The sequence below is a fragment of the Pangasianodon hypophthalmus genome, chromosome 3, assembly GCF_027358585.1.
Source record: "Pangasianodon hypophthalmus isolate fPanHyp1 chromosome 3, fPanHyp1.pri, whole genome shotgun sequence".
Classification (NCBI taxonomy): domain Eukaryota; kingdom Metazoa; phylum Chordata; class Actinopteri; order Siluriformes; family Pangasiidae; genus Pangasianodon; species Pangasianodon hypophthalmus.
The window spans coordinates 13,591,087-13,616,766 of NC_069712.1; the positions used below are offsets into that span (position 1 = coordinate 13,591,087).

Sequence of the window (25,680 nt, forward strand, 5' to 3'; positions counted from 1 at the left end):
AGATTGTGACCGGATTTACTGTAGTGTTGTAGATTGTGACCGGATTTACTGTAGTGTTGTATAGGGTGTTCAAAAATTCAAGAACCAACAAGAATAAAACTACATATACTGAAATTTGTATTTATTATTTACAACATATGCTCTACGCATTTTCTCAGCCACTGTAACTATGTATATGATTCCTGACTTTTCATACACAGTATTCTGACCAGCTTTGCTGTATTGTTGTAGATTATGACCAGCTACTGTATTGCACAGCAGATTTTATAGTTTTGTGGTGCATGTAACAGCAGCTTCTTTTCACTGAAGGGCTGCTGCCTTTGTTCCGCTTACTTTAAGAGCATCAAGGAGCTGAGCAGCTACGGCACGACCCTGAGGACTTTCTCCCTCTCCCCGAGCAGCCAGGTCACACAGCTGCAGCATCAGCTGCTCCGCACGCTCACACTTCGCCAGCAGCTCCTGCCTGTATGGCCCTGGCAGAGAGTTAGCCAGCCTGCGGCCTTCTGCTATCAGCCCACGGATAGCAGCCTGACCTAAACACAGACAGGCAGAGGGAGACAGTGACAGACAGACAGAGAGACAGAGATAGACAGGAATACAGACAGGAAGAGACAGACAGAAATATGCAGCGTCGGTATATGGGTTGGACATTAGACACTTCAAGGCTCAGTAGGAGTTGCAGACATCAGATTCCAAAACACTGTCTCTGAAATGTAAAGGCTTAAATATAGACGGGGGAAATTAAAGCCGTGCCCACTTAGAATTAACCAAGTTATCCCGGTAACACGCTTTACGAAGATAAAAATCATTAAGAAAGTAACAACAAAAGCTAATTCATTCTTTTAGCTCACATAAACCATAGCAACACACCAGCAGGCTTACACTCTTTCAATGAACATCACTGACAATTAACACTGGATTTATTTCAACTAACTTAGTAACTACCTAAGGCAGTGTAGTGTAGAGAGGATACTGTGTGTCAAATGGAAATCAGGAACAGCAATTTAAAAAAAGACAGTGAAATATAAGCCGATGTCAAATCTGTGACAATCACCTTGCCATTCATTTTTCTCTCAAAGCCAGGCAACAAGCAAAAATACATTAACAAACATTTCACCAGATTTCATTCAAACCCCTGCAACCCGCTAATTTTACTGTTTACAGCTGGTATTTTTAGATGGTTAACAGCCCTAGGTGGATTTTCTTCCCTGTTAACAAGTAAATTTCCACATCTCTCATTACCAGCATTTAGGGAAATTAATAAGCCATTGTAAAATTCTTGGTCTTACAGTATGCTATAAGAACATAAATCGTGGACTGGACATGTTTAAACTTATTTAAAAGTGATTATGTGCCTGGTTCATGTTAAGTTAAACATTACTCCAAGGTTTACATGCTAAGGAGCTGATATGGTAATGTGATTTGCTGCAAACTGGACATAAGACAGCATTTTACGATTTGAAGTATTGTAAACAATAAAATGCATACAGCAAGACCTGAACAGATAAATATCCATTACCATCTGTTCATTTTGCTGGCCAACAGAAGGCCAGAGACGCAGCGCTCAGACTTGGTTACACACAGATGTATATGTCACTTGATACAGCTTTGTCGTCCTTCAGGGTTTGTAAATAGTCCCAAATGAGTGGTCTCTTTCATTATAGCACAGCTGGCCCATCATTAGATACACAGATACCAAAGCATGCTTACATGGCCTTCACATGGCCCTGATTCAATTATACCAAAACAAGCTCTGTTGAAAAGAAAGGCATGTGCTAAATATTTCATTTCACAATAATCATTACTACTAGATTTTTACCCATTTTTTTGGAATTTTTTTAGTAAATAATAGCAATCAAATAACGTTTCCTTCAGTGTGATCATATAACTACCACATTCTGCATGTGACTTTTTTTCTCCCATTAACTCCAGTTTTACAATTTATATTAAGTTAGAGGTAATGGTGTGTTCAGTTCTAGCAGGCAGAAAGAAAATGACGAAAACCGTAGCATATGTTGGTGGATGGGGTGGCTTGATGCTAAAGAGCATCAATTTTAGAGAGAATGTAGGTGTAACATTAGCTTTTTTTCAGATGTGCAGCAACTGTGAGGAAAAGTTAGGGTGTGACCGCTACTGAAATGAATAGGATGAATTTTATTGGCGTTTCGTCTTACCACTGCTTTAACTGGGAAATTAGAAAATCTTATGCTGCATTTGACCCATCCATCCATCTATCCATCCATCCATTTTCCATACCACTTATCCTACACAAGCTGTGGGGGAGCCTGGGGGCACATCCCAGGAAGCATGAGGCACAAGTTGGGGGACACCCTAGACAGGGAGTCAACCCATCACAGGGCACAATCGCACACACATTCACACACAATGGACAATTTGGAAATGCCTACAATGCAGTCTTTGGACTGGGGAAGAAAACCAGAGTACCTGGAGGAAAGTACCTGGAGGAAACCCCCAGGAAACCCCCAGAAACCAGGAGTTCCTTCCCCATTTACAGACTGATGTTAATTCATTCATTCATAATTCGCTCGTTCATTTATGAGCTTTGGTAAGAGAGCTCACCCACTCCACGGTCATCCACATTGGGGTTGTTGATCCAGCGCTGAGCCTGCTCCATCTTGCCTTCCAGGGTCACAGCAGCCTTGGCTGGCCGCATGTTGGCTACGGCACGGTTGGTCTTGGCCTGCAGGTTCTGTAGAGCAGTGCCGATCTGTTTGGCCAGCAGTCTGGCTTCAGGAGTGTCACCTTTACCCCTGAGGAATAGATTAATATGGCTCAGATCAGATAGTTAAGATGAATCAGAGGTGATCAAACATAGATATTTGCTGAGTAAAAAGGCACAATAATTAAACATATAAGGCCACTAATAAAATGATGTTAAAATAATTACAGTAACAGGAATTCAAGCTGCCAGTACAAAAGACCTAAAGATATCACTCAAGTGACATAACCTGAGTGTATATCAAGCCTATATTAAAGAAACATACTACATATACTGTACATTAAACAAACTGACTATATCAAGGTCACGTCAAGGTCACTTGGCTATATACAGTATTTTGCAAATCACTAACTGGCATCATTATCAATTTTCAGCATTTTCATGTTTTGAGTGGTTTTGGATGACGTACTGTCTGCGAAGTTCAGCGAGTTTGGCGGTGAGGCCAGCGATCTCACTAACAGAGCGCAGAATGTCGTCTCTCTCTTTGGGGTCCTCACACAGATCGGCGATGCGCTTGGCTTCAGCTAACAGAGCTCTGATATTTTCCTCTCCTTCAGGACCTCCATGAGGATCAGCCAGCCAGCTCTGCACAAACACAGAGTGCTCACACAACACCAAGCTTCACAGAAAAGGTGGATCAACCCTCCACCCGTACATCTTCACATCTAGCGGAGGTATGACAGTACACCACGATTAAAAAAAGCCTGAAATAGGTACACTATTATGATTACATTTCAAAAAGCATATGACGACATAATAAAACAGTTTTTTTTTATATGAAACCGTTTGAAACTCGAGGATGCATCATTGCTTAATCTTGTACTTAGACATTTATTGCTGTTCATTTCAAAATAATTACTAAATAATTTATACCATTTAATGGAAAACCTGCTTAAAATAAATGAATCATAAGCAGAGACTTTAAGGGCTTCTGAACAAAAATACCAGACAAAAATAAGAAAGAACAAAAACTGTATAAGAACTTAGCATGAAGTTATATGAAGCAGATACTGTGATATAAAATGCATGAAAATGGTTAATAAATATATCAGTGTACATGTGTGTGAATTTCTCAGATTGTTAAACTCCATATTGTGGGACGTCGGCATGTCCTGACCTACAACACTTTATAAAATCTGAAGAACTTAATAGGAAGTGGATAGTGATTTTTTTTTCACTGAACAGGAGGTTACACACACTAATCTGAGAAAGATATCTGCATCAGTACTCATCTGAAGTCACACATCTCACCAGGTTTCCTGTATTCCCTTTGTTTGCGTTTAGACTGTTGTATATTGATGCTATTTTTCTAGTCATATTGTTATTCAGCACATAGAATGTTATATAATCATGTGCATAGTTATGAACTCATGCTGTTTCTCTGTCCTTTGATATGAGATGTCAGATATAAATCTTTGCTCCTGCTTTCTGTCTCACATCTCCTGAATACGTGCAAGTCATAGAAGCCATAATTAATTTTTTAAATATTTTTTAAAATTAATTTTTGGGAGCTGGGCGAAAACTGGAGAACCCGGAGGAAACATATGTGGACACACAGAGAGCACATAAAACTCCACACAGATAAGGTAAGGATCAAATCAGGAACCCTGGAGCCGTGAGGTATCAAAGCTACCCGCTGCACCACTATGGCACCGCAAGAAGTGTATGAATGTGTAACCGTGTGTTACTGGTAAACAATCTTACCTGAGCAGCATCTATCCTCTTAGCAATAGCCTGCTTAGCATTGCTCAGGGCCTCCAATTTGCGAGCAGCATTCTGCACTTTCCCCACTAGGATGTCCAAACCCTGCCCCACCTGCTGAGCCTTCTGCATACCCATGGGAGTAGGCCCCTGACCTCTGCAAAATCCCAATACATAAGACACATTTTATGCCACATACACAATAATACAAAATATACTGTCAATGAACTAATAGACACACAAGGAAATAGAAATTTCCAATGAGGCTTATTTGTACAGCACTCTTAAAAATAGACATGGTCACAAAGAAGCTTTATAGAAATCCCCAATGAGCAAGCCAGAGGCAAAAGTGGCAAGAGAAAAACTCCCTGAGAAAACACGAGGAAGAAACCTTAAGAGGAACCAGACCCCAGGGAACCCATCCTTTTCTGCTAACACCCAATAATGTACATTACATTACATTACATCATATAGATGTAAAGAGAAAAGACAAAAGTACTATCCGTGATTAAAGGATGTTCAATATGAGCATATAATCAAGAGTTTGATAATGTCATTAATACGAGAGTGAAATCTCAAATTCTGACTACAGATCTAAAATTAAAGTGGGTACAAACAATGTGCAGGGAAGTGCCTTTTTCTTGTTTTTTTGGCCTAACCTTTCGCTGGGTGGAGGCAGTGGGCTGAGTCAGTGGCTGATTAGCCAGGGCTCAGGCTTTAATGTACTTCAGTTCAGCCTCTCTAACAAAGCCAGATCTTTGCTTATAATCTCAGGGCTATTGTTTTCATTTTCTGTGGCTCAGCCTTCAAAAACACCATTCCTTTCACCATTCCTCTGCAATCAGCAATCGGCTCTCCCTATCTAGTAAAACTCTGGACAATAACAGTCTTCACATACACAGCCTAATGGCTGACTATAGGAAAACCAAAGATGTCACCATCTATTGAAATATAATTACAAAACCTGGGATATACAAAAGATATATTATGTTTATTGTAAATACAATGTAGGCGTTCATTTGAGGTTTTGCTCTCCTTCGGGTCCAGTGAAGGCCTGTACCTGGCTCGCATGTCCGACACCTGATCAGTCATCTGTCCCAAAGTCTTTGTGGTTCCCAGGATCTCCCTCCTCTCCTTCCCAGCACACAGCTCTCCCACTTTCCCGGCCTCGTCCAGAATCTGACGCAGAGCATGCTCACCTGGTGTGCCTACACATATGCACATACACAACACACACATGACTCAATGTACACATAGGCTACATGCTGTTCTCCATGATATGAAGAAAACAATACATTTATTAGACTGACTGACTGATTAGAGTTTCTTACAGTCTGTACTCAAGCTACTAGAAAGATTGAAATGTGGATCTGTTTTAAATAAAGAGCGTATGTAATCTACAAGGACTAATCTAGGCTACCTGGTAGGCCATTAGGATCTTTGAGCCATGCTTTAGCCTGATTCATCTTCGACTCAATCAGTGCTAGCGATCTCTTCATCGCTTCTGTGTCCTTCAGAGAGCGAGAGAAGAACGAGGGATAGAGTGAAGGAAAGAAAGGCAAACATGAAAAGAATGATATAAAATTTCACTATTTTATCAGTTGATAATGTTGTCATTATTACAAATTATAAAGTGGTTTGTATGTGTTTCACAAAAAGGGAGGAGTGGGACTTTGTGGGCCCACACCTACACACACTTATATGCACTTATATACACAGGTGAAGGGGGTCACATAATCATCACTTCACACTTCATTGCACTCACTCACACATTTAGAGGAAATTTCAAGCTTGTCTGGCTCACTGCCTCTGCCTGTGTTTCTGTGGCTCTCTACCGCATGGAACAGTCTGAACCATTAGCACACTTAGGGATGTCTAGCAACATCACAGGAAGCAGTCAAATTTGGGTTGTCAGACTTGTGACAAAGATGGTAAGGTGTGAAGCACCAGCAAGCCATAGCAGGCTAGGTTTTTGCTCAGTGTGCAAAATGAACACAGTGCTAAATCATTTTGAATTTATAAACCAGATGGTAACGGGTTATGAATTAATCACAGTCTGTAAAAAGAACACCATGAGCCACACTGTGAGCTGTATTATGCAGCCAAATCTTGCCAATTTTGAAGTAAAGTGATAAAGTATAAGTCACACAGATGTGTTTCCATTCAACAAGAATGAAATCCTTCATCGCCTGTGCCTTATTTCCATGTATCCAATAACAGCTGCGTTCAAACCCATAGAGTGATGAGATCACATTAATTGTAAGCTGATGACTCATTTCCGTTTGCCTGCATGATTATTAGGAGTCAGCTTAGACTCAGGCTGCATTCAGGAACTGCAAGAATGACGAAGTTCAATACCTTAAGCATTAGTACCACACACGGCTTACTAAACACAGCCTCGAGCATGCACATTACATCACACACTATAAAAAGGGAAGATGATAATGCAGTTAAGGAACTCATGAGCATGAGTCTTGCTTTAGAAGCCAATCCGATGCGCAACACCCCTGCATATACGCACACACACGCACACACACGCACGCACACACACGCACGCACACACACACAGGCTACATCTATAAAATACCAAGATGAACACTGTGACATTCGGAAGAGGGCAACCGATCAAAGATTTATGATGTGATCACAGGACTCTTTGAACAGCCGATCACTGAATAAGCAATGCGATTCTGCTACAATGATGACGGATATATGAGAGTCATCTGTTTATCCATTAGTAATGAGTAACGTGTGCTAGGAAATGAACAAGAAATGAAGTCAAAACTTATGGATATTGGCATATATAATGCAGCAATAATTAAATTAAACTGCCATAGATTTAACATGTATGCCATGTGTATGTATATGTACACTATGCTTAAAATGCACTTGTTATCATGCATGCCATATGTGTTTTTAAATAATTTCTATGAAATAAGAATATTTTGCTAATTTATTATGTGCAAGTATGAAGATTTGGGGAGTTTTTTTTTTTTTTAATTTAAACAAAAATCTTAAGAGCATTGCCATTGCCTTGTTCGTATATTTTAAAACACTTTTAAATGAAAACTGTATCGATATATCATTTCAAACAGTTAAGATGCCTGTGAAAGTGTGGTACTGTATCTGGCCTTAAATTAAAACATGGACATGGCTTTTACTTGCATTCTCCTTCATTATCTGTGTGCGTGTCTGTGTATGCGAGGGTGTTTCTATGTCCTCAGGAAACCTCATCAACTATTCAATCATGAGGCTGATCTGAGACCAGTCACAGGTCCAAGAGAGAACACAACCAGAGCTAAGTTAAAACAGTGAGAATACTACTAACCCCAAAGGTTTAAACAGAAAACCACAAATGAAAACAATATTACTCTCTGTGACTAAAAACATATTTCTGAGCACAGATTTGGAGCATTACATGATAACTCTGTATAAATGGTATATGCATAATGTATAAAATTCTAGCTACAGGGAGTCATACAAGTGGAACACCTCAGCTGCTGTAGTTCACGTAAGAGCAAACAGGTTTGCAGGTTTATCAGGAAAAACAGCATTCATTTAAAGCAGCACAGATGGTGTAAGGATCTCACAGAGACAGGGAGTAAGACAACAACAAGTGGCAAGACAAATTAAAAAGAGAGACAGGTTAACAAAGTGAGACTCGATGAGAGACAGCAGCAGACAGTGCGTGAAAGAGACGATCATGAAACACTGCAGAACACCAACATACAGAATGTTGATTCTACAGATTCTGCAGCATTCTACAGAGACTTACAGCACAATCACATGTCCTGTTTTACACATATACTGCAAACACACACATACAGAGTATGCAAGTGCATGGAAATCTTATTTGCTGCATGCTAGAACATCACGCAGTGGGGAAGAGGAAGCCTTACCTTCTACAAGGAGGAAAAGAATGGAAGAGTACAGAAAAAAAGAGAATAAAAAGAAAGAAAACCCAATGTTTAAAGCCGTTACATCAGGGTGAACAGAAAATCAGAGGTGGCACAACTAATTAACACATGCTTCAAGACGTTTTTCAAGTAGTAAATGTGTATGAGGAAAACTGAATATACATGCGAAAAGAAGGGACAGTCAAACACACATAGGTAGATAAAGCTGTACATTCATTTACTCATTTACTGGTTTGGTTGTGATTTGTTGACCATAGCTAATTATCAAACATTTTTAAAATGCAATAATGATTGGCTGTTATAATCTGGCAGTGATTAATAAGTGGTGTTTAGAAAATACTTTCCCTACACTGGTAGTTATCATATAGCTGCAGCATTCTAACCCTAACTGTGAAGAGAGTGTGAAATATGCCTGATAATTACATTTGTGTTTATTATGACAATGTTTATCTGGGAAACACTACCAAGCATTTGCTAAATCTTTATAAGCAGTATGTTGGAAGTACACATGAGTGAGAGAGAGATTAAAAAGGGAATGATGGTGTGCAGCTTGTGTATTGTACATTCATACTGCACCATGGGATTATTCTGTTCCCTTACAGTAAATGTATTATGGCAATAAATTTAAATAGAATTGAAAATACTTTGTTGGCCCAGGCGTCTTCATCCCAGGAAGTGAGCTGCAGCACTCGGATGATCTCATTGATCTCAGCACTCATCTTCTCAAAGGTGTAGTTCCTGTTCTTCATGGCTTCCTCTACGCCATGGCTCTTGGCACACTTGGTGGTCACAAAGATTTTTACAGCTGGAAAATGGCACACAAAATGCATAGTTTCAGGCCTGATTTATACTTCTGTATTGATGCATTTTTGCATATTTGCATCACGACACAGAGACACAGAGATAAGCGTCGACTGCAGAAACACTGACTCTCTCTCGCTTGCTTTGCTCCTGGAAGCTAACTACTGTGCTGTGTGTCAACTGGCTTTCAGTGAACACTGACTGGTTAGTGGGGAGGTGTGTTCAGCAGCAAGCCCGGAAAGTTGTGATTAGACGTTGTTACCCTTCTACCATGGGTTTTATTGTTAAAAATACAAGTAAACTTGTATTTTCACTTGAGTACTTTTCATCTTCTATAGAGAGGGAACATGCACCCCCAGCTGCTTTTTGAATTAAAATCTTATACATAACAGCTCACGACAGAAATAAATGAAAAATGTCTTCCAAAAATATCAGTTTAGACATATTCAAGCTGATAATTATCATAGGCAGGTGTTAATAAAATGTCTCCTCTGAGAAACAAAACTCTCATGGTGGACGGCTATAAATGAACAGCATGAGAGAGTAATTCAGTTTTTTTCCCCTGTGGCTCATGTTTGCATCACACACTGTGAATATGATCACATTATTGTATAATGGATATATTCACAGAATACTACAACCATGACATTACAGTGTGTGTGTGTGTGTGTGTGTGTGTGTGAATGTAAAGTGTAAGGCCTTATACAGACTGTAGCTGTAATTATAACGGCCAATTTAATCCTGCAGGTTTGCACACTTTACTATTCTTTTTCTTTTAAAGGACTCCCAATAAAGACACAAATTAGATGACATAAACCATAGCTACTCAAGTTAAAAAAAAAAATCTAAAGCATCTACAATTTCTGTTATTGCTAGAATTGTGGATTTATACACTAGTTAAATTGAGCCTATCCCAGGGGACTTGAGGCACAAGGTGGGGGACTCCCTGGATAGGACGCCAACCCATCGCAGGGCACAATCACACACACTCTCACTCACCACAGACAATTTAGAGATGCCAATCAGCCTACAACGCATGTCTTTGGACTGCGGGAGGAAACCGGAGCACCCAGAGGAAACCCCCGAAGCACAGGGAGAGCATGCAAACTTCGTGCACACAGGGCGGAGGCAGAAGCGGGAATCAAACCCCCAGCCCCAGAGGTGAGAGGCAAACATGCTAACAACTATGCCACCGTGCCCCCCTGTTTAGAGTATATTTAAGAGTATTTCAGGCATACAAATTAGTAACAAGAAAGACTAGGCTTGTTGGCGGCAGAGGCATTATTGTTGACACCGTTGTCAAGTTCTACTTGCTTTTGTTATTTTACGGTGTCCCTTTTTCTGTAAATTCTGGTTTGGTTCATGCAACACTGTCCCTAGTGCACACGCCCACGTTACATGCAAGTGTGAAGAGCGTCCATGACCAAAGACTTGACATGCTGGCAGACACGCAGTTGCATAAGAATAAATCACTCTGCATGCATTGTCTCCAGGGTTTTATCAGACCAGGATTTTTAATGGCTCTCAGCTTTCTGGACAAAACTAAAGCTAGAGAGAGACTGGGGAAAAAAGCTATCTCTTTGCTAAGCATCTGCAGGTAAATGACTGCAATTAGCAATATTGCTATATCAACAGGATGGTATGCAGCATGTGGCTGCTGGCTCAGCTCACTCTCACACTCACCTGATATGAGCACAGGCAGCAGCTCCTTCACCGTGTTCATGGAGTTGACCAACATCATGCGGTGCTCCTGGTGTGTCAGCTCCTGCTGCCGTTCATCGATCATTTTTGCCATCTTCGTCATCCCTAGTAAGGGGAGCTTTGTTAATCAGCATTAAGATAAAAGCAGAGCTCAGAATTATGCCAGGTCTTATATGGAAGTGTTTATAGGCCCTATAGTTAGACCATGTCACCCTCTAACACTGGGAAAAAAAGACTCCAATCCTGGAGAATCAGTCTACAGAGACACTATGTGTTTTATCAAATTCAGCCCAGAAAGTGTTCAGTCAGGTGAGTTAAATTAGGATTACTAAAACTTTGCACTACCTCATGATCAGACTCTGACACCTCTGTTCTAACATTATCAAAACAACATATGAAGGACAGACGAATGAAAAGCACCTGGTCCCAGGTTTTTTGTGTACGTGACCAAGTCCTCCATGCTCTCCACCACTTCTGCTACTGTCAAGTACTCCAAGATGCCCTTACAGACACGGATGATCTTACGCACCTGAAAGGGAAAAATACATCAATTATTCACATATCTAAACCATCATATGTCAAGCGTAGGGCTGCTGTTTCACATTCACAACAGGACTGTGGAATTAAACTGCATATTGTGGAAATAATCTTGTACTTTTTATAGATGTTACACATCATTATACCACAGTGCTGTATCTGATTGATCAGAAGGTGTTGATTAATTTTCTATAACAGCACAGCTCTGACAATAGTTCTGGCTGCAATGCAAATCACATGTATTTTAATTCACAGGCATGTACAGCAGACGTTCCACATAAGAAGACTAATAATAAATGGACTTAAAAACTGTTGTCATTTACTAAAGAAGATCATCTAATCATTGATAAGGTAAGGCTTTCTGCATGGAGAAGTTTATTTAACATTTATAGAAGGAGTCTGAGGTGTCAGTGCTTTTTTACCCCATTTTTCTCCCCAATTTGGTCATCAGTTGATTCCCGCCCACGCTAGCTCTCCACTATCATACAACAGCTACCAAACAGGGAGGGTGAAGAGTAACACATGCTTCCTCTGAGATTTGTGAAGCCAGCCAACCACATTTTTTCAAACTGCTGCTCATGCTGTGTCACATGGCAGCATAACACACTTGAAGGAAAGTGCTAGCTTCTGCACATCTTCCACACACATGAGCTTACAGACATCCACAATTGGCTAGTGTCACTGTGATTGACCGGGGAGAGAGAATACCACAATTCCCACGCATAGAGTACAGCCAGTTTTTCTCATTCACTAGGCCACATCACATTCTTTTATCAAACCAAAGTTTGATAAAGGTTACAAACGTACTTACATACAGAATAAGAATTTGTCCTGGTCTCCACAGAAGCAAAATGCTATAGGTAACTAAATTAACTCTCATTCAACATAGATAGATAGATAGATAGATAGATAGATAAAGTAACTGTTAAAAAGGACGATACTATTCAATCTCTGCTTTTGGAACATAAATACAGTGTGCAACATATTCAGAGCAGGGCTGCAGGGTTGGGGAGCTCAGTCACATATTTTGCCTTGTGATAAATAGTCCTATGATGAGCTGTGCTCCTACTTCTAATGTAATCTATGCTGATAAAAGAAACAATGTGCACTCAATGTGTGCCTGAGATCATGTGCTCAGAGTAAATTCTGCTACACTGGCGCACAGGGAGGATTAGGATAATACAGAGCGAAGCAAAACAGTCCATTTCCTGTTTAATCTTATGGGGACACGAAAAGCCTAAATCAAAGAGTCAGCTTTAAAGCAACATAATAATTAAATGGGAGCTAGCGTGAAAAGAAACAATTAATAGTGCTAATTGATAATACAAATGTCAATCATTTAATGGAGGTTGCTTTGAAATATTTAGTGGTTCAGATCTGTATTGCTTTATAAACAGATTCTACAGAATTCTAAATTTCAGGCCTGTTTTAAAAGGCTGAATCAATGTTTTAAATCAAACACTTCTCAGCTGATTGGGTAGCTTTTCACAAATCAGTCAGTAATGGCAGATCAGGCATGGAACACTCAGCTGAAAGCATTATGATTAAAGGTCTTCAAACTATTGCTTAACAGAAATAAAAAGCATAATTATCAACTTTATAACAGATAGACTGCTGTTCATCAACATTAACTCCAGTGGACGCAGAACTCGTACCTCTGCCTCATCAAAGGTAAGTAGCAGGTCTGACGTGCCTGAGAGGATACCACGGGAGCCATCGATAAGGTAATCTCGAGCAGGAACAGAATACGGATCTGTCTTCAGCATCCGAGCTGCTTCTACCAGCTTGGCACAAGCATTCTCCACCCTGGCAAACAGAGAGAGAGAGAGAGAGACAGAAAGGGAGACTCCATTACAATTCATGGCAATGGAATCAAAATCAATAATGGATGCCTAAGTGTATACATTTCAGTATGTATATTGACACACTTTCTTTCTTGGCAATATTCTCCAGCACACTGGAATTAAAATTAAACGTACAGAATGGCAGCTTTCATTTAAAGGTATTTATCTACATTGGGTGGACCAGAAAAAATCTTAAATCTTATTATAATCTCTATAGTTCCCCATTTCCAGAGATCGAAGGTAACTGAACAGTTATTCGCTGAATTGCTCCTTTGTAAGTGTTACCTTTGCCAGGAAAGCAGGTATTTATGAAATAGGCACATACGTTATTCATTTGGCATGTTATATTTCATTAATTCCATCTTTAGTAGCTGCTTTTTTGGTCTGGACTGTGGTGGATCCAGAGCCTATCCCAGGAACACAAATGGGCACAAGGCCGTGACACACCACGGATGGGACACCAGTCCATCACAGGGCATCATGCACATACCCAATCACACACTCATTCACACCTAGGAGCAATTTAGAGTCACCAGTCACAATACTAGTGCATAATCAGAGCAGATACCCAGTTCTGTTTCTATAGGATGCTTGGCATATAGAGGTTAATAACAAAAGTAACAATATATAAATCCAAGAAACACAAAAAGTAGAAAGTAGATGTTAGTTATGCTAAGGGGGTTAAATGACTCTGCTGGGTACTGTGACAAAAACTAAAGCAAACAGCTCAAATATAGGAGGCAGGTAATGCGCAACAGGTATAAGCAATGTAGAAAGCAAAGGATGGTAACTGGCAGCAGCAATGTCATTAATGTAAACTATGCCAAATTGGTGATATACTAAATTGTCACTGGTAAATGCTTACAACCCCTAAGGGCATTAACTGGACCACATACACATCACTATATATTCATAGGGCTCCCTGCTGGTGTTGAGAGCAGTTTTCCACTTGTGCTCTGTTTGGATTCTGATTGCAATCTACATTAATAAAATGGCAACCTTTTTGATTGTTCTAGGACTGAACGTACAAATATAACAAGACTGCCATACTTAGTGATGTTATTGTGTTCTCAGTAATCAATACATAGCTCCCAACTTTCTTCTCCATAAATAAAAATCCTGTAGCAGTTTGGGATAAGGAGAAAATGGACATTGGCTAGTGCCTTGTTTATAGCCTAGGATTTAGGATGTGCAGAGTATAGTGCCAGGCACTTGATCAATACTGCAATCCCACGGTCAATGAGGAAGCAGACAAGAGGCACTCTGGGGGAATAATATGATCACATATGGCTGTCACGTCTAATTGCCCTGAAAAGTACAGACAAACACTAAGAAAAACTTTGTTCTATGAAATTAAATTTATTGTTGTCCCAACAGATAATAGTATTAGAAGGGATTAGCCAGGAGTGCCCAAGACTGATGTCTTCGCTGAGGGAGTTTTCTCATTATGTAATACCCAAAATTACATACTCCAATAAACACCCAAACCAAGATCCAATTAATTGATCATTTATGGCTTTAAGCAGGATCGGCTGGGCTGAAGGTGGTTCACCAGATTCTAGCATATTGTATAAATGTTCCACTGAGCCAGAATATGATAAGGCAAAAGTAAAGACACTGTGGCAATTTTATGTGGTTTACTTCTTACCAAGACAAGTATGTGCATGGCATAGTAGTCACATAACCAATATTTTTGGAATTGACAGACTATTTTGTTGTGTTTAGCAGTGGCAGAGCTGAAGATGCATTTGTATCTGCCCTTCTCCAGGCAACAGTTAAGTGCATGCTAGTGCAGGTTCCTGTAGGCTGGTGGCCCACCATGGGGCCAGAAACTTGACTAGGATATGGAACTTCTTGATCTGAGGTTATCCATGAGGGCAGAGAGTGGAATGACTTCTTTAAACTCTGGGGAATCATCTTAACCTGTTATATGAGATTGGATTGAGCCCTTGTTGAAACATCGCAAGTAGAGCATGTTCTCACAAAGGTTGGCTGCTGCTAGCATATGAAATTCAAGGGCATAGTCAGCTGCTGACCCACGTCCTTGTTTCAAAGCTGGCAGTCGCTCAGTGTTCTTTCCCTTGAGTGGGGGCTTAAACACTTCTGAGAAATGCTGAGCAAATCTGTTTAATGAACGTGTGAAAGAATATTGCTGAGTCTAAATGACCACAAGAATGGAGATCAGAAAAGTTTTTTTTGTGGAATTGTTGGAAAATGCTATAGGTGTAATGTAATTGGTTTACGTTAATACTACGTGAATTGATCATGCTCACTTACATAACTCAATCTTGCAATTATAAACTTGCTTAAATTAAGGTTAGTGTAAGCAATGAAATCATGTTTTGATGAGAAACGTAATATTTGTATGTAAACGATACGTAATATTCTTTCTTAAATTTGACCGACCATATATTCCTTTTTTTTCAGTGCAGTTTGTTGAGTACTTTGTCAAGTGTTGGGTTGATGGTTTTGGGTTCTACCTTGTGTTGTCACAGCAAAGGACCCTCTGCTGGACTGAAATAATGAGTTACAGTACAGGTGGCAGGTAATGTGGGATTATTTCTTGTTCTTAATGTTCTGTCGTAATGTTCTGTCCTTGCCCATGTTTTTCTCCTGTCCTAGCCTTGGGCATAATCTATATGGTCTTGCATGTGCCCTCTTGCATGTACACATCAGTATAAAATGATGAGCCACAAGTCTAAGTAATGTGGAAAACGAAGAGGGTCATAATGGTTAATACTGTGGGTAGGATAAGTGCTGGGAGTAAGTGAGTTCAGCTAGTCATCAACTGCAAAAGACTTGCAAGAAAGTGATCAACACTGGGAGCTATTTGTTCTTCTGTCATGACTTTTTCATGATTCGTGATGTATTAGGAAAAAAACGTCAACAACTAATCAATGACATACTGTAAATTAAAAAGCAAAACAATTAAACCAGCATGAGAAAGTGTGTAGAACATCATTAATGTTCTCAATATACTGTCCTCTTGCATAGGTAGTACTGTATGAATAGATAGATAGATAGATAGATAGATAGATATACTTTATTGATCCCATGAGGGAAATTCTTGTGTTACAGCAGCATGGTCAGTAACATGTCTCAGTATCTCACCAAACTCACAAAAAGGGCACGAGGGCAGTGATGACGTGCATACAAGTATGAAAAAGCCTCTCATCAGTGTAGTGTGGATGTGGAGGTCCTCATTTACTCATGCACCTCCCAATGTGAGATAAGTATCAGTGACCACCACAAAGCCTATATATAGAGAAGTTCACATTCCTTGTCACCCACCACGTGTTTGCTGATTGATGAGATCTGAGCCAGCTTGTGTTTATGGTGCCAAATGTGTCAGCCTGGGCTTTTGTGAATCCCAGTGGACCCTTTGCTGCATTTAAAGGAAACCCTATACCCACTCTTTTTTTCTGCTGTGTCCAGATACACATGCGGGAAAGAGATGGTAAAACTGTGCATCTTGGTCTTAAACAACATGCACTTAAAAATATTCCAGCTTTTCTCATTTTACTTCAGCTTAAAGATTGCATCAGCTACATGTAAAAGTCTTAAATATTCATTTCCGTGAATACTTCTGTGAAATTAGACAACTGAATAACAGCCATCAGCATTTACAATGCAAAATATGGCTCCTCTGCAAGCAAATGGTGACTGACTAGAGATCAGAAAAGAACTAGCCATGACTATGATTAAATACCACTCACTAGCCTTGTCCACCTCTATCCTACATTACTGATGATTAAATCTAGATATCAGAACATCTTTGAGCAGACTTAATGTTGTTCTGGAAGAACACTTAGTAAGCAGTTTTATGACATGATTCAAAAAGGATACAAGAAAATTGACTTGACTTGAAATACAAATCACTCAGTACTTGTAAACTCCCAGTCAGGGATATCAGAAGACTGTATTAGCCCTGCCATGTACCTTTTACAACAGCTTAAGGAGCAGCACCAGTTACTCAGTATTAATGGTCCTTCACCAGAGTATCCGAGTACCAGGGTATGAGTTGAGTTAAACTAGGGGTGTGGCTTATTTAATCAAGTATTTTTCAAACTACATCATGGTGCTTGTGTATCCAACAGAAAAAAAAAAACATTTGTCTGTTCATCATTAGAATGACAGAAATCCTCATTAATCCTCATTGTTTTAAGATACCAAGTGGGTGGTATACCAATAGAAATATTAATATAGCAGTATAGTCAGCAGGTAAAGCTTTTCAAATACTGTTTGCACAGTAATTCAAGGACTCTTAGCAAAACTGCTGTACATACATATAACTCCAGGGTTACAGACATTCTGACTGCTCTGAAACAGATTTCTACTCCTTTTCTTTGTTGTTTATTATAGTAACATTTACTATGCTTTTAGCACTGGGTGCTGCATAAATGGCAAAACATAATTGCTCTGTTTGAGAGCTTCTTTCTGTGATTGAACTGACCGTCATAACATCACAGTGTCAAGAAGCTAGTGATGCAGAAGGAGTTTGATGAAGGCCACTTGTTTAAAAAGCAAGTGTGGAGGCTTATATTCCCTAATTTGCAGTATTTGCAATGGAAATGTGCTTCCTCCCAAATGTGAATAAAAGCTCAGAGAAGAGAGAAATGTCATCCCTCCCTCCCAGAGAGCAGGGCCAATTATGCATCCTTGGATTCCCATTGTGACATTGTAATATTTGGGAAAAATGAAAAATTTTGTATTGGTGGATGGAAGTTATGAATATGCCAATTATACTAGGCAAAAATGGAATATTAATGAGAATATACAGTAAATTTCATTTAAACGAAACTGCTTTCTCAAAGTATAGCTGTAATGCCTACACGATTCCTCACAATGTCATTTTCTTTAATATTAAACCAGGAACTAACAGGAAAAACTATAACATTACTGCCAGTGAATACACATTCTGGCTGTTAAAATACGTTTTATCCATGTTGTTTGTTGTAGGGCAAAGATAATGAGGTAAATGTAGTCAGCCACATTTTCCGTTTAAACCCTGGTTGTATTTTAATACACCTAATAAACATTACTACGTATATTGGGAACATGTATTCAGAATGTGATAAAGTAACGCCGGAAAGTTTCTTTCATGCCTGATCTACCAGTGAATGCATGGTGGGAAGCTCTATCAAACACTTATCCATTGGTATTTCTTATTCAGATACATTTCCTATCTAGTTGGTCCACACATGGAAAAAAGAGACGTACCACTTTGAGTTCAGAAAAAGAATCATGTGCTCAAGAGCAGCGGTTTAATAATGATATTAAATTTTACACACTACATCTTCAATTAAGCTCAGTTAAGCATGTGTACATTCCTCACTAGCATATCTACATATTTTTACTATTACTTATAACAATTAGCATGCTTTAAGATGAATAAGGAATAACAAGCTGGGACTTTATGAGAGTTAAGTGAGCTACATTAGTTGCTCAAAACCCTTTTCTCACAGTGAGACAAACTTCAGCAGACTTTTCCGTTTTATCCATATCATTTATCAATAATGCATTATCAGTTATCAATAATGCATCCTGATCATCTTAATACTGAATTAATACAGCAGCACTGTAGCATTGAGAGAAGGTGTGAGTTAGCCATGACAGCCAGGAGTCAAACCAAGAGAGATGTCTGCACCTTATTATCAAACTACTACATCACTTTCAACTCTGTAGGGAGTGGGCTGAAGAGGAATGGTGTGCATGATAATATATACAAACACTCAGTTCACACTCTTTTTAATACCTCCAGGATGAACAGAGAAACAGTTGAGGAGTGTTACTCTATATTTAGTGGGATTTAGCAGTTGCTTTCTTGCAAAAGAAAAAAAAGATTCAATTAAATGTCTACAAGGCACTTTATAGCTAAGTACACTGATTTAAAGAATTCATAAACAAAACCAATTCTTTGCAAAAGCACATAGCCGGAGTAAAGCAAACTATAAACCTTGGTGTCAGAAAATCACTAATTATTATCATTTTATTCATCAGGCACTAGCTTCTGTGGTTTAAACATTTATTTGTCCCAGATGCAAGACCACACTCTTTTCAACTGTTCTGTAATGCATATTTTTTATACTTGCAGTGCAATGTCACGTTCATTAGCAGATACCCCATATAAAACTGCTGTGCGGTATTAACGTGTGTGTGAGTGAGAGAGAGAGAGAGAGAGAGAGAGAGAGGTGAAGGGAATGAGATTAACTCTAGTGTACATTCTCCTGGAGGGAGGAGGAAAGTACAGTGCTTACTTAATAAAGGCCGGAGGCATGTCTCTCTTCATAATCTGGTCTTCCGTGGTCTGAACTGTTTCCTTCCCCACCTGAACACACAAGAGAAACAGTCAGAATGCAGAACAAAAGTATGACAATGTCAAAAGCCAAGTAAGAAAATGAATCTTTGTTTTCTATGCATCAGTACTTCTGAAGTGGATTTAAACACTGTTGTTGACTTACATTCCTCATTCAACTACATACTTTACCTATTCGCTTTACTAACTACTAAGATGAGAGATTAAGGAGTTAAACAGGCTCAGGTATTTTAAGTCACTAAATACAGCTCATGCAAGGATCTGATACTCCCTGATACTGGAAATATTATGAACAACACAATTCTGTTTTATCCCTGTAATCTGGGTTTCTACCATGCTGGTAGGTTAAACACGCTCATGTGGAAGGCCTTGTGCAGAATGTCACCACTTGTTAATGGAGTTGTTTGGAGTGGCCACGCATAATAAGGCCCTGTATGTGCAGAATGGACTGAGCGCAGCTCCACTGCTGCAGTCTGGGAGGGCGCCAAGAGCCATGAGCCACGAGCCATGAGCTGATCAACAAAACCTACACACAGCCCCATCTGCAGCCACCGCACCTATTAATCAAAGCACACACACAATAGCAGCCAAAACTATCCGCACCATGAGACTTTTATACACATGTAAGAAAAAAGGCTACTTTTTTCAGTGTATAAAGATAATTAAGCATTATGTCTTATGTAATGTAACAACAAAGGACAAATGAAATCTCTAATATGTTATAAAGATTGATACAACAAGTCCAGAAATAACAGAGCAACAGAGTGATTTTTGTTGTCTAAGGGAACACAGCCTTCCACCGTTCTGCTCTTTTTCCACATGCCAAATTACATTTAACATTTAACTGCTTCGCAAATTCCAGATCAAGCAAGACGTCATCATTTAACCTCAGCATATCACAGAGTGGTAGAGGAACAAGAACACACAGTACACATATACGCAGTATATGAACACAAGCTGATGATCTAAAAAGGGATATTGATTACGTTTACATGTGGCACCTCTGTGCTTGAGAGATTTACTTCCTCGAAGGCCACAGCTGATTACAAATAAACATATAAGTCCATTTTGGACAAAGTGGTAACAGGTAGGGTCCAATCCTTGGGTAGTGTTCTATACTAGGAGAAATGCCTTACAGTAAGAAGTGTGCACACACACACACACACCACACTCATTTGTCTTTCAAATAAAAAGCTGTAAATACACAATTTGTGACTGTGTGAATTTTTCCAAGTGTTTGTGATGACAGTTAGTCCTTTCTAGTCCTCACAAAGAGCTAAATACATGTACACACATCCATTAGTTATATCACACATCTAGTGCTAGAACTAAATGGACAGAGGCCAAGCCAAACAGCAACAGGCCAAACACAGAGAGAATGCTGCTCAACCCGCTTGGTTCAGAGACTACAGTGTCAGCAAAGTCCTGATAAGATCATTCAGCTCAGGTGGGAATTGGACCAATTCAGATAAAACAATATCAGCTAAAAAATGTGTTTATGGATGTTTAATATATTTCTCTCATTTGAATTTGTGTATTTTAATCCGGTGGGACCTATGATCATCCTCCACAGGGGGCCTCCACCTCGCCCATCCCTAGGGACACTGGACCCAAAGACTACATTCCAAACAGATATTCTTAGCCCACAGGGGCCTGGGTGTGCAGAGATTGCTTATGTGACAGTTAGTTTAGAGATAACTAGGAAACTCTGTCACCGTAGTTGAGCCTATTCCAAAAACGAGTGTAGGAGCTGCAGTAACAATCAGACTACAGACACTATGCATCCTTGGTATAATGAACTCAAAGCACACACCAAATAAATCCACCTAATAGTAGCATATATTTCCAGAGACTAACACAAACAGAACAAGTGGCAACACAGTAATCACACAGGTGACAGCTCTCCTTCTCTTCCTGAGACAAGATTGATTTCCTTTCAGTAAACATGGCTGTGAGCGAGTGTTCTCTACAAGGCACTAGTAATGAGAGGAACAGATGTGCTCCCTGAGGTCTCATGTTCAAGACCAGGACTGGCATCATGACAGGACCGGGCCATGTTTTACACATGCTGTGTCCATGTGCGCAATTTGGCAGGTCATCTGTGTGTAACGCATTTACAGTTAGAGACAGCGCCACTTCTGGCACTGAGGATAGACCAACAAAGATCACTCATGTAAACTTTTGCATAATTTGGCATCAAAATCCTAGCTGGCAGATGTCTTGGGTACTGTGAGGATGGCCAATACTCAGAACTGACATCTGTGTCATATGAAAAAGTAGAAAAATGAGATTGGGACATTGTTATACAGTAATTGCAATCAAGAACAAAGTGAAGTGTTTTTTTTTACTGTTAAACCAAAGCAACAATTTGCCAACATTTTATTTTTCATATTACATTTACAACTAAAGTATGGCACATCATACTTTTTATCAGTTTATAGTTACATTTAATGTTGTGGAACATCCACAAGGCAAGTTCCAGTTATTACATATCAGTTATCACCTTATAGCAGCTATAAGCAGTTATCAGCCTCCTTTTTTCTCTCTTGAATATGACAAATAAAACACAGCAGATCATGTTACCAGGAAAGTGCAAAGTTTTCTGTCCTGAAGACTTTCCCTTAGTGGAAAACTTACTGACGTAACAAAGTGCTGACACCCAGGACTCCATAAATGTTAAAAAAATGTCTACTTACAGAAAGCTTCACCATATCAATGATTATACGTGTTTCTTTGTTAAACAGCACATTTCTAATCTGTTTATTATTATAAGCAGATTATGTGGAGCACTCACCATAAAAGTCCCTGTGAATGGGCTGTTACTATAGAAACAATAATGTGTTAGAACAGGTGTGTTAACATAAACCTGTGCTTTGCCTTGCAACTATGCACTACCTTCTGACCAGTCAGATTTAAAGAATTTGACAGCACCATAGTACAAATTAAGATAAATCAAACTTGATCTACATTTTTATTTAGCCCTTATAAAAGTCTGGGTTAATCTATATTTCCTTTTTGGGGCCAGTGGTTACAGCACCATGACCCTTGACAGTGGTAAAAGAGTCAGGTTAGTAGCCTTGGTTGCAGGAATGACTAAAGATTTTGACACATACTTGACCTGGTCTCAAAGTGGAATAGCAGATAATCAGTACTGACACACACATGAGCACTTGCACATTAGCGGATCTAGTTTCACTAAATGAATGCACTTTCAAGTGCACTTAAAAGTCCTTGAGCAAACACAGCACAAGATAGATGATGCATCAATTCAGCTTGAGTCCCAGCTTTCCATTGCTGCATAGTGTTCTTTGAGTAATGTTGTGTGACCTTTGATTAAGAATGCATGCTGTAACTAATTGGCAGTTGTCTTGTTTGGAGGACCTTCTACTATGGGAAATGACTGTGACTAAACTCTGTCTGCAGGAAGATTATTTGCTCGAAAAAGAGCACCTGGAAAGAAAAGTGATGTGTCTATTCCATAACTCTGGATAAAGCCTAAAAAATATAAGCAAGTAGTGCCTGACCTCTTCAGTGCGCGTGCTTAGAATACACCTGTTCACTTGAATGCCTATAGTCATCTCCAGCTTATTTATGGCTTTAAAGCGAGAAGGTTTCATACTCTGGCATGACTGCCTTAACATCTTTTGTGTGTGCAGTGCATGTCTATTCAGAGTCTGTAAGGGTGTGCATGCAACATGAATACCTCTCTTCTTGTATGTATAGTACACATCTGCCTACATGTACAGCCACAGGAGTATCTGTGCTTTGGTGAGTATGCAGTAAGGCATGTAGGCAGGACCTCTCTTTCAATGATGGTTTCCATAACAAGTTCTTCTTGAACTGACTTGGCTGTTTACTCTTGAGCTGCAAAAGCATTTCTCAGTGATTACTCTGACTTGAAGAAACACACTTCCTTTAAAGGAAGCCTCCTTACATAACAGAGGTCCATAAAAGGCTTTCCACAAACCTGCATGTAAGCCAGACGCCAACACCTTTGTGTTACCTTTTAGGCAATAAAGAATAGACTGCTAGAAGAGTGACACAAAAGGCTATAATGGATCGTTTTAATGCATAATTGATGTAAATGCACATGGTGTAGCATTAGTGAGTTGCAGACTCAATAAAAAAGGCTGTTTGATGTGTGCACTTCAGTGCTGTGATAATGGATTCAGAGAGAGAGCAATCGAGGTCACCAGCTGCTCCTTCCCCTGTCAGTCTCGCTGCTGTCAGATATCATTAAATGCCATTCAAACAGTTTCAGCAAGGGGAGCTTAAGAACAGTGTCCACATTTTCCATATTTGTAAAAAATATATATATGTATTTCCCCCGTATATGTGCCTTTGTAGTTGAAATTAGTCTATATGCATATGCTCAACCACAACCTGCATCATCTCAAAAGCAGACCAGGTGTTTCCTGTCAGTGCTGGAAATATGGGGACTGACCAAACTCATCATCAGGTCAGCAGCTTCCATGCAAGTTGTTATATGCAAGTTGCAAGTTGTGCTTCCAGTAATATCTAATCTGATCTTCTGAGGAAGGGTGTGGCGGCATTTATATAACCACAATAAAATCCATAATTTGAATTTTATGTGCTTTATCTGACTATTGGCATTACTATAGTACAGTGTACATCTGAACATTGAGATCCATATAGAAGATTAATCGAGAGCAATGAACAGAACTGAACAGAAATTTTACTTATTTCCAGTCTACGGTCACAAATTCCTCCATTAAGAAATGCTAGGAAAGTACCGTGCACTGTTCTAGTGTAGTTTTATTTCATGTCCAGTCCATGTACGTTTGTTAAGGTTATGAAATGGGCTTTTGTTTTGATTTTGGTCCTATCTGTACCCCATCCTTACACTGGTTGGTCACCCTAATGTGTTCATCTGTTCTGTCTCATCTTGATTAGTTTGGTTATTTCTGCCTTGCTCTTTCTGTTGCAAAGCCTTATCATGTGTTCTGTCCCATTAAGTGCGTGCCTTGTGTTTCGAGTTCCATGTTTTCTGGTTCTGACCCTCGCCTGTTGTTCGTGTGTTAATTAAGGATTATCCTGTGTTAAGTCTGTCTGTCTGTGTTTTGACCAATGCTACAGACACACTGACTACAATTTCTGGATTGGCCACTTTACACACTTGCAACCTGCCTCTCACTTCCATACGTTACATGTACAACATAGACAAAAGTGACTTTTAACCAGGTCTTAAGCGTCTTAATTCTGGATTTACCGTTATCAGAGGAAAATGAATTAACACCAGAAAGTACAGACAGAGAGAGAGAGAGAGAGAGAGAAAGAGAGAAAGAGGGAGAGAGAGAGAGAGAGAGAGAGAGGGAGGGAGCAAAGATGATGTAAAAAAGAACATTTTCCTAAAACTGGTTTCTTACAGGAAAGATGTTTCTCACAAGGGAAACAGTGGGTAATAAAACTCAGTGGAGAAGAAAAGCTGAGCAATCATAAAGTTAGAAAGTTCAGAAGCTGTTTTTATTACTGTACCATTGAACAATGATATAGGCATACTCATTACCTAGTACTTTTCTGTCAGTACATTTCTATCAGCACATCACCTCTGAAATGTCCAACTACACTTCACAGAATCCTCAGATAGCCAACAAACTACAAACTACATCACATGACTCCTCACATGATCCATATCCTCATTCACAATCTCTGGATTTTTGAATATACCTGATCCTCATGAGAAATATCCTGATCATTTCACTCTCCCTACAAATAAGCCCAGGCATTTCACCAGTTCCTTTTCATGTTACACATATATACTTATTCCAGTTTTGACTTTGTTTTGCCCTGTTACTGAGTTTGCCTCCGCATTGTCTGCATTGTCTAAATATTTCTGATTACAGTTTTGCCCTTCTGGTTTGTCTGCCCTGGTTATTTTCAATAAACCTTTAGTGTTTTTTTCCAGAAATAATTTAATACAATTAGAAACAGTAATATGATTAAAATCAATTTTAATTAAATAAGATTTAGACAGCACTGGGAATGGCTGGAAATGGTTCGCAATGGTGAACAAGACATAATTTGCTGAAAGCAAAATAGACAAAAAAAAAACAAGAAAAATGACATTCAATAGATATGAGATATGGTAGAATAAAGGGGTTT

General features: G+C 39.4%; 1 protein-coding gene across 5 annotated transcripts in view; it reads right to left on the minus strand.

The window, feature by feature from the left end:
- vcla (vinculin a) overlaps nt 1-25,680 on the minus strand; it is a 41,740-nt gene that overhangs the window by 10,160 nt on the left and 5,900 nt on the right. For 3 of the 5 annotated variants that reach the window (XM_026934672.3, XM_026934656.3, XM_053232542.1), the window contains exons 2-12: nt 19,499-19,569; nt 13,053-13,203; nt 11,281-11,389; nt 10,843-10,965; nt 9,003-9,163; nt 5,862-5,955; nt 5,502-5,649; nt 4,445-4,598; nt 3,150-3,325; nt 2,581-2,771; nt 334-533 (exon numbers count right to left, since the gene is read on the minus strand). In XM_026934672.3, the coding sequence (XP_026790473.1) occupies nt 334-533; nt 2,581-2,771; nt 3,150-3,325; nt 4,445-4,598; nt 5,502-5,649; nt 5,862-5,955; nt 9,003-9,163; nt 10,843-10,965; nt 11,281-11,389; nt 13,053-13,203; nt 19,499-19,569 (1,578 nt within the window). The remainder of the gene's footprint in view (nt 1-333; nt 534-2,580; nt 2,772-3,149; nt 3,326-4,444; nt 4,599-5,501; nt 5,650-5,861; nt 5,956-9,002; nt 9,164-10,842; nt 10,966-11,280; nt 11,390-13,052; nt 13,204-19,498; nt 19,570-25,680) is intronic. The other 2 variants (XM_026934678.3, XM_026934664.3) reach the window with 1 other exon arrangement.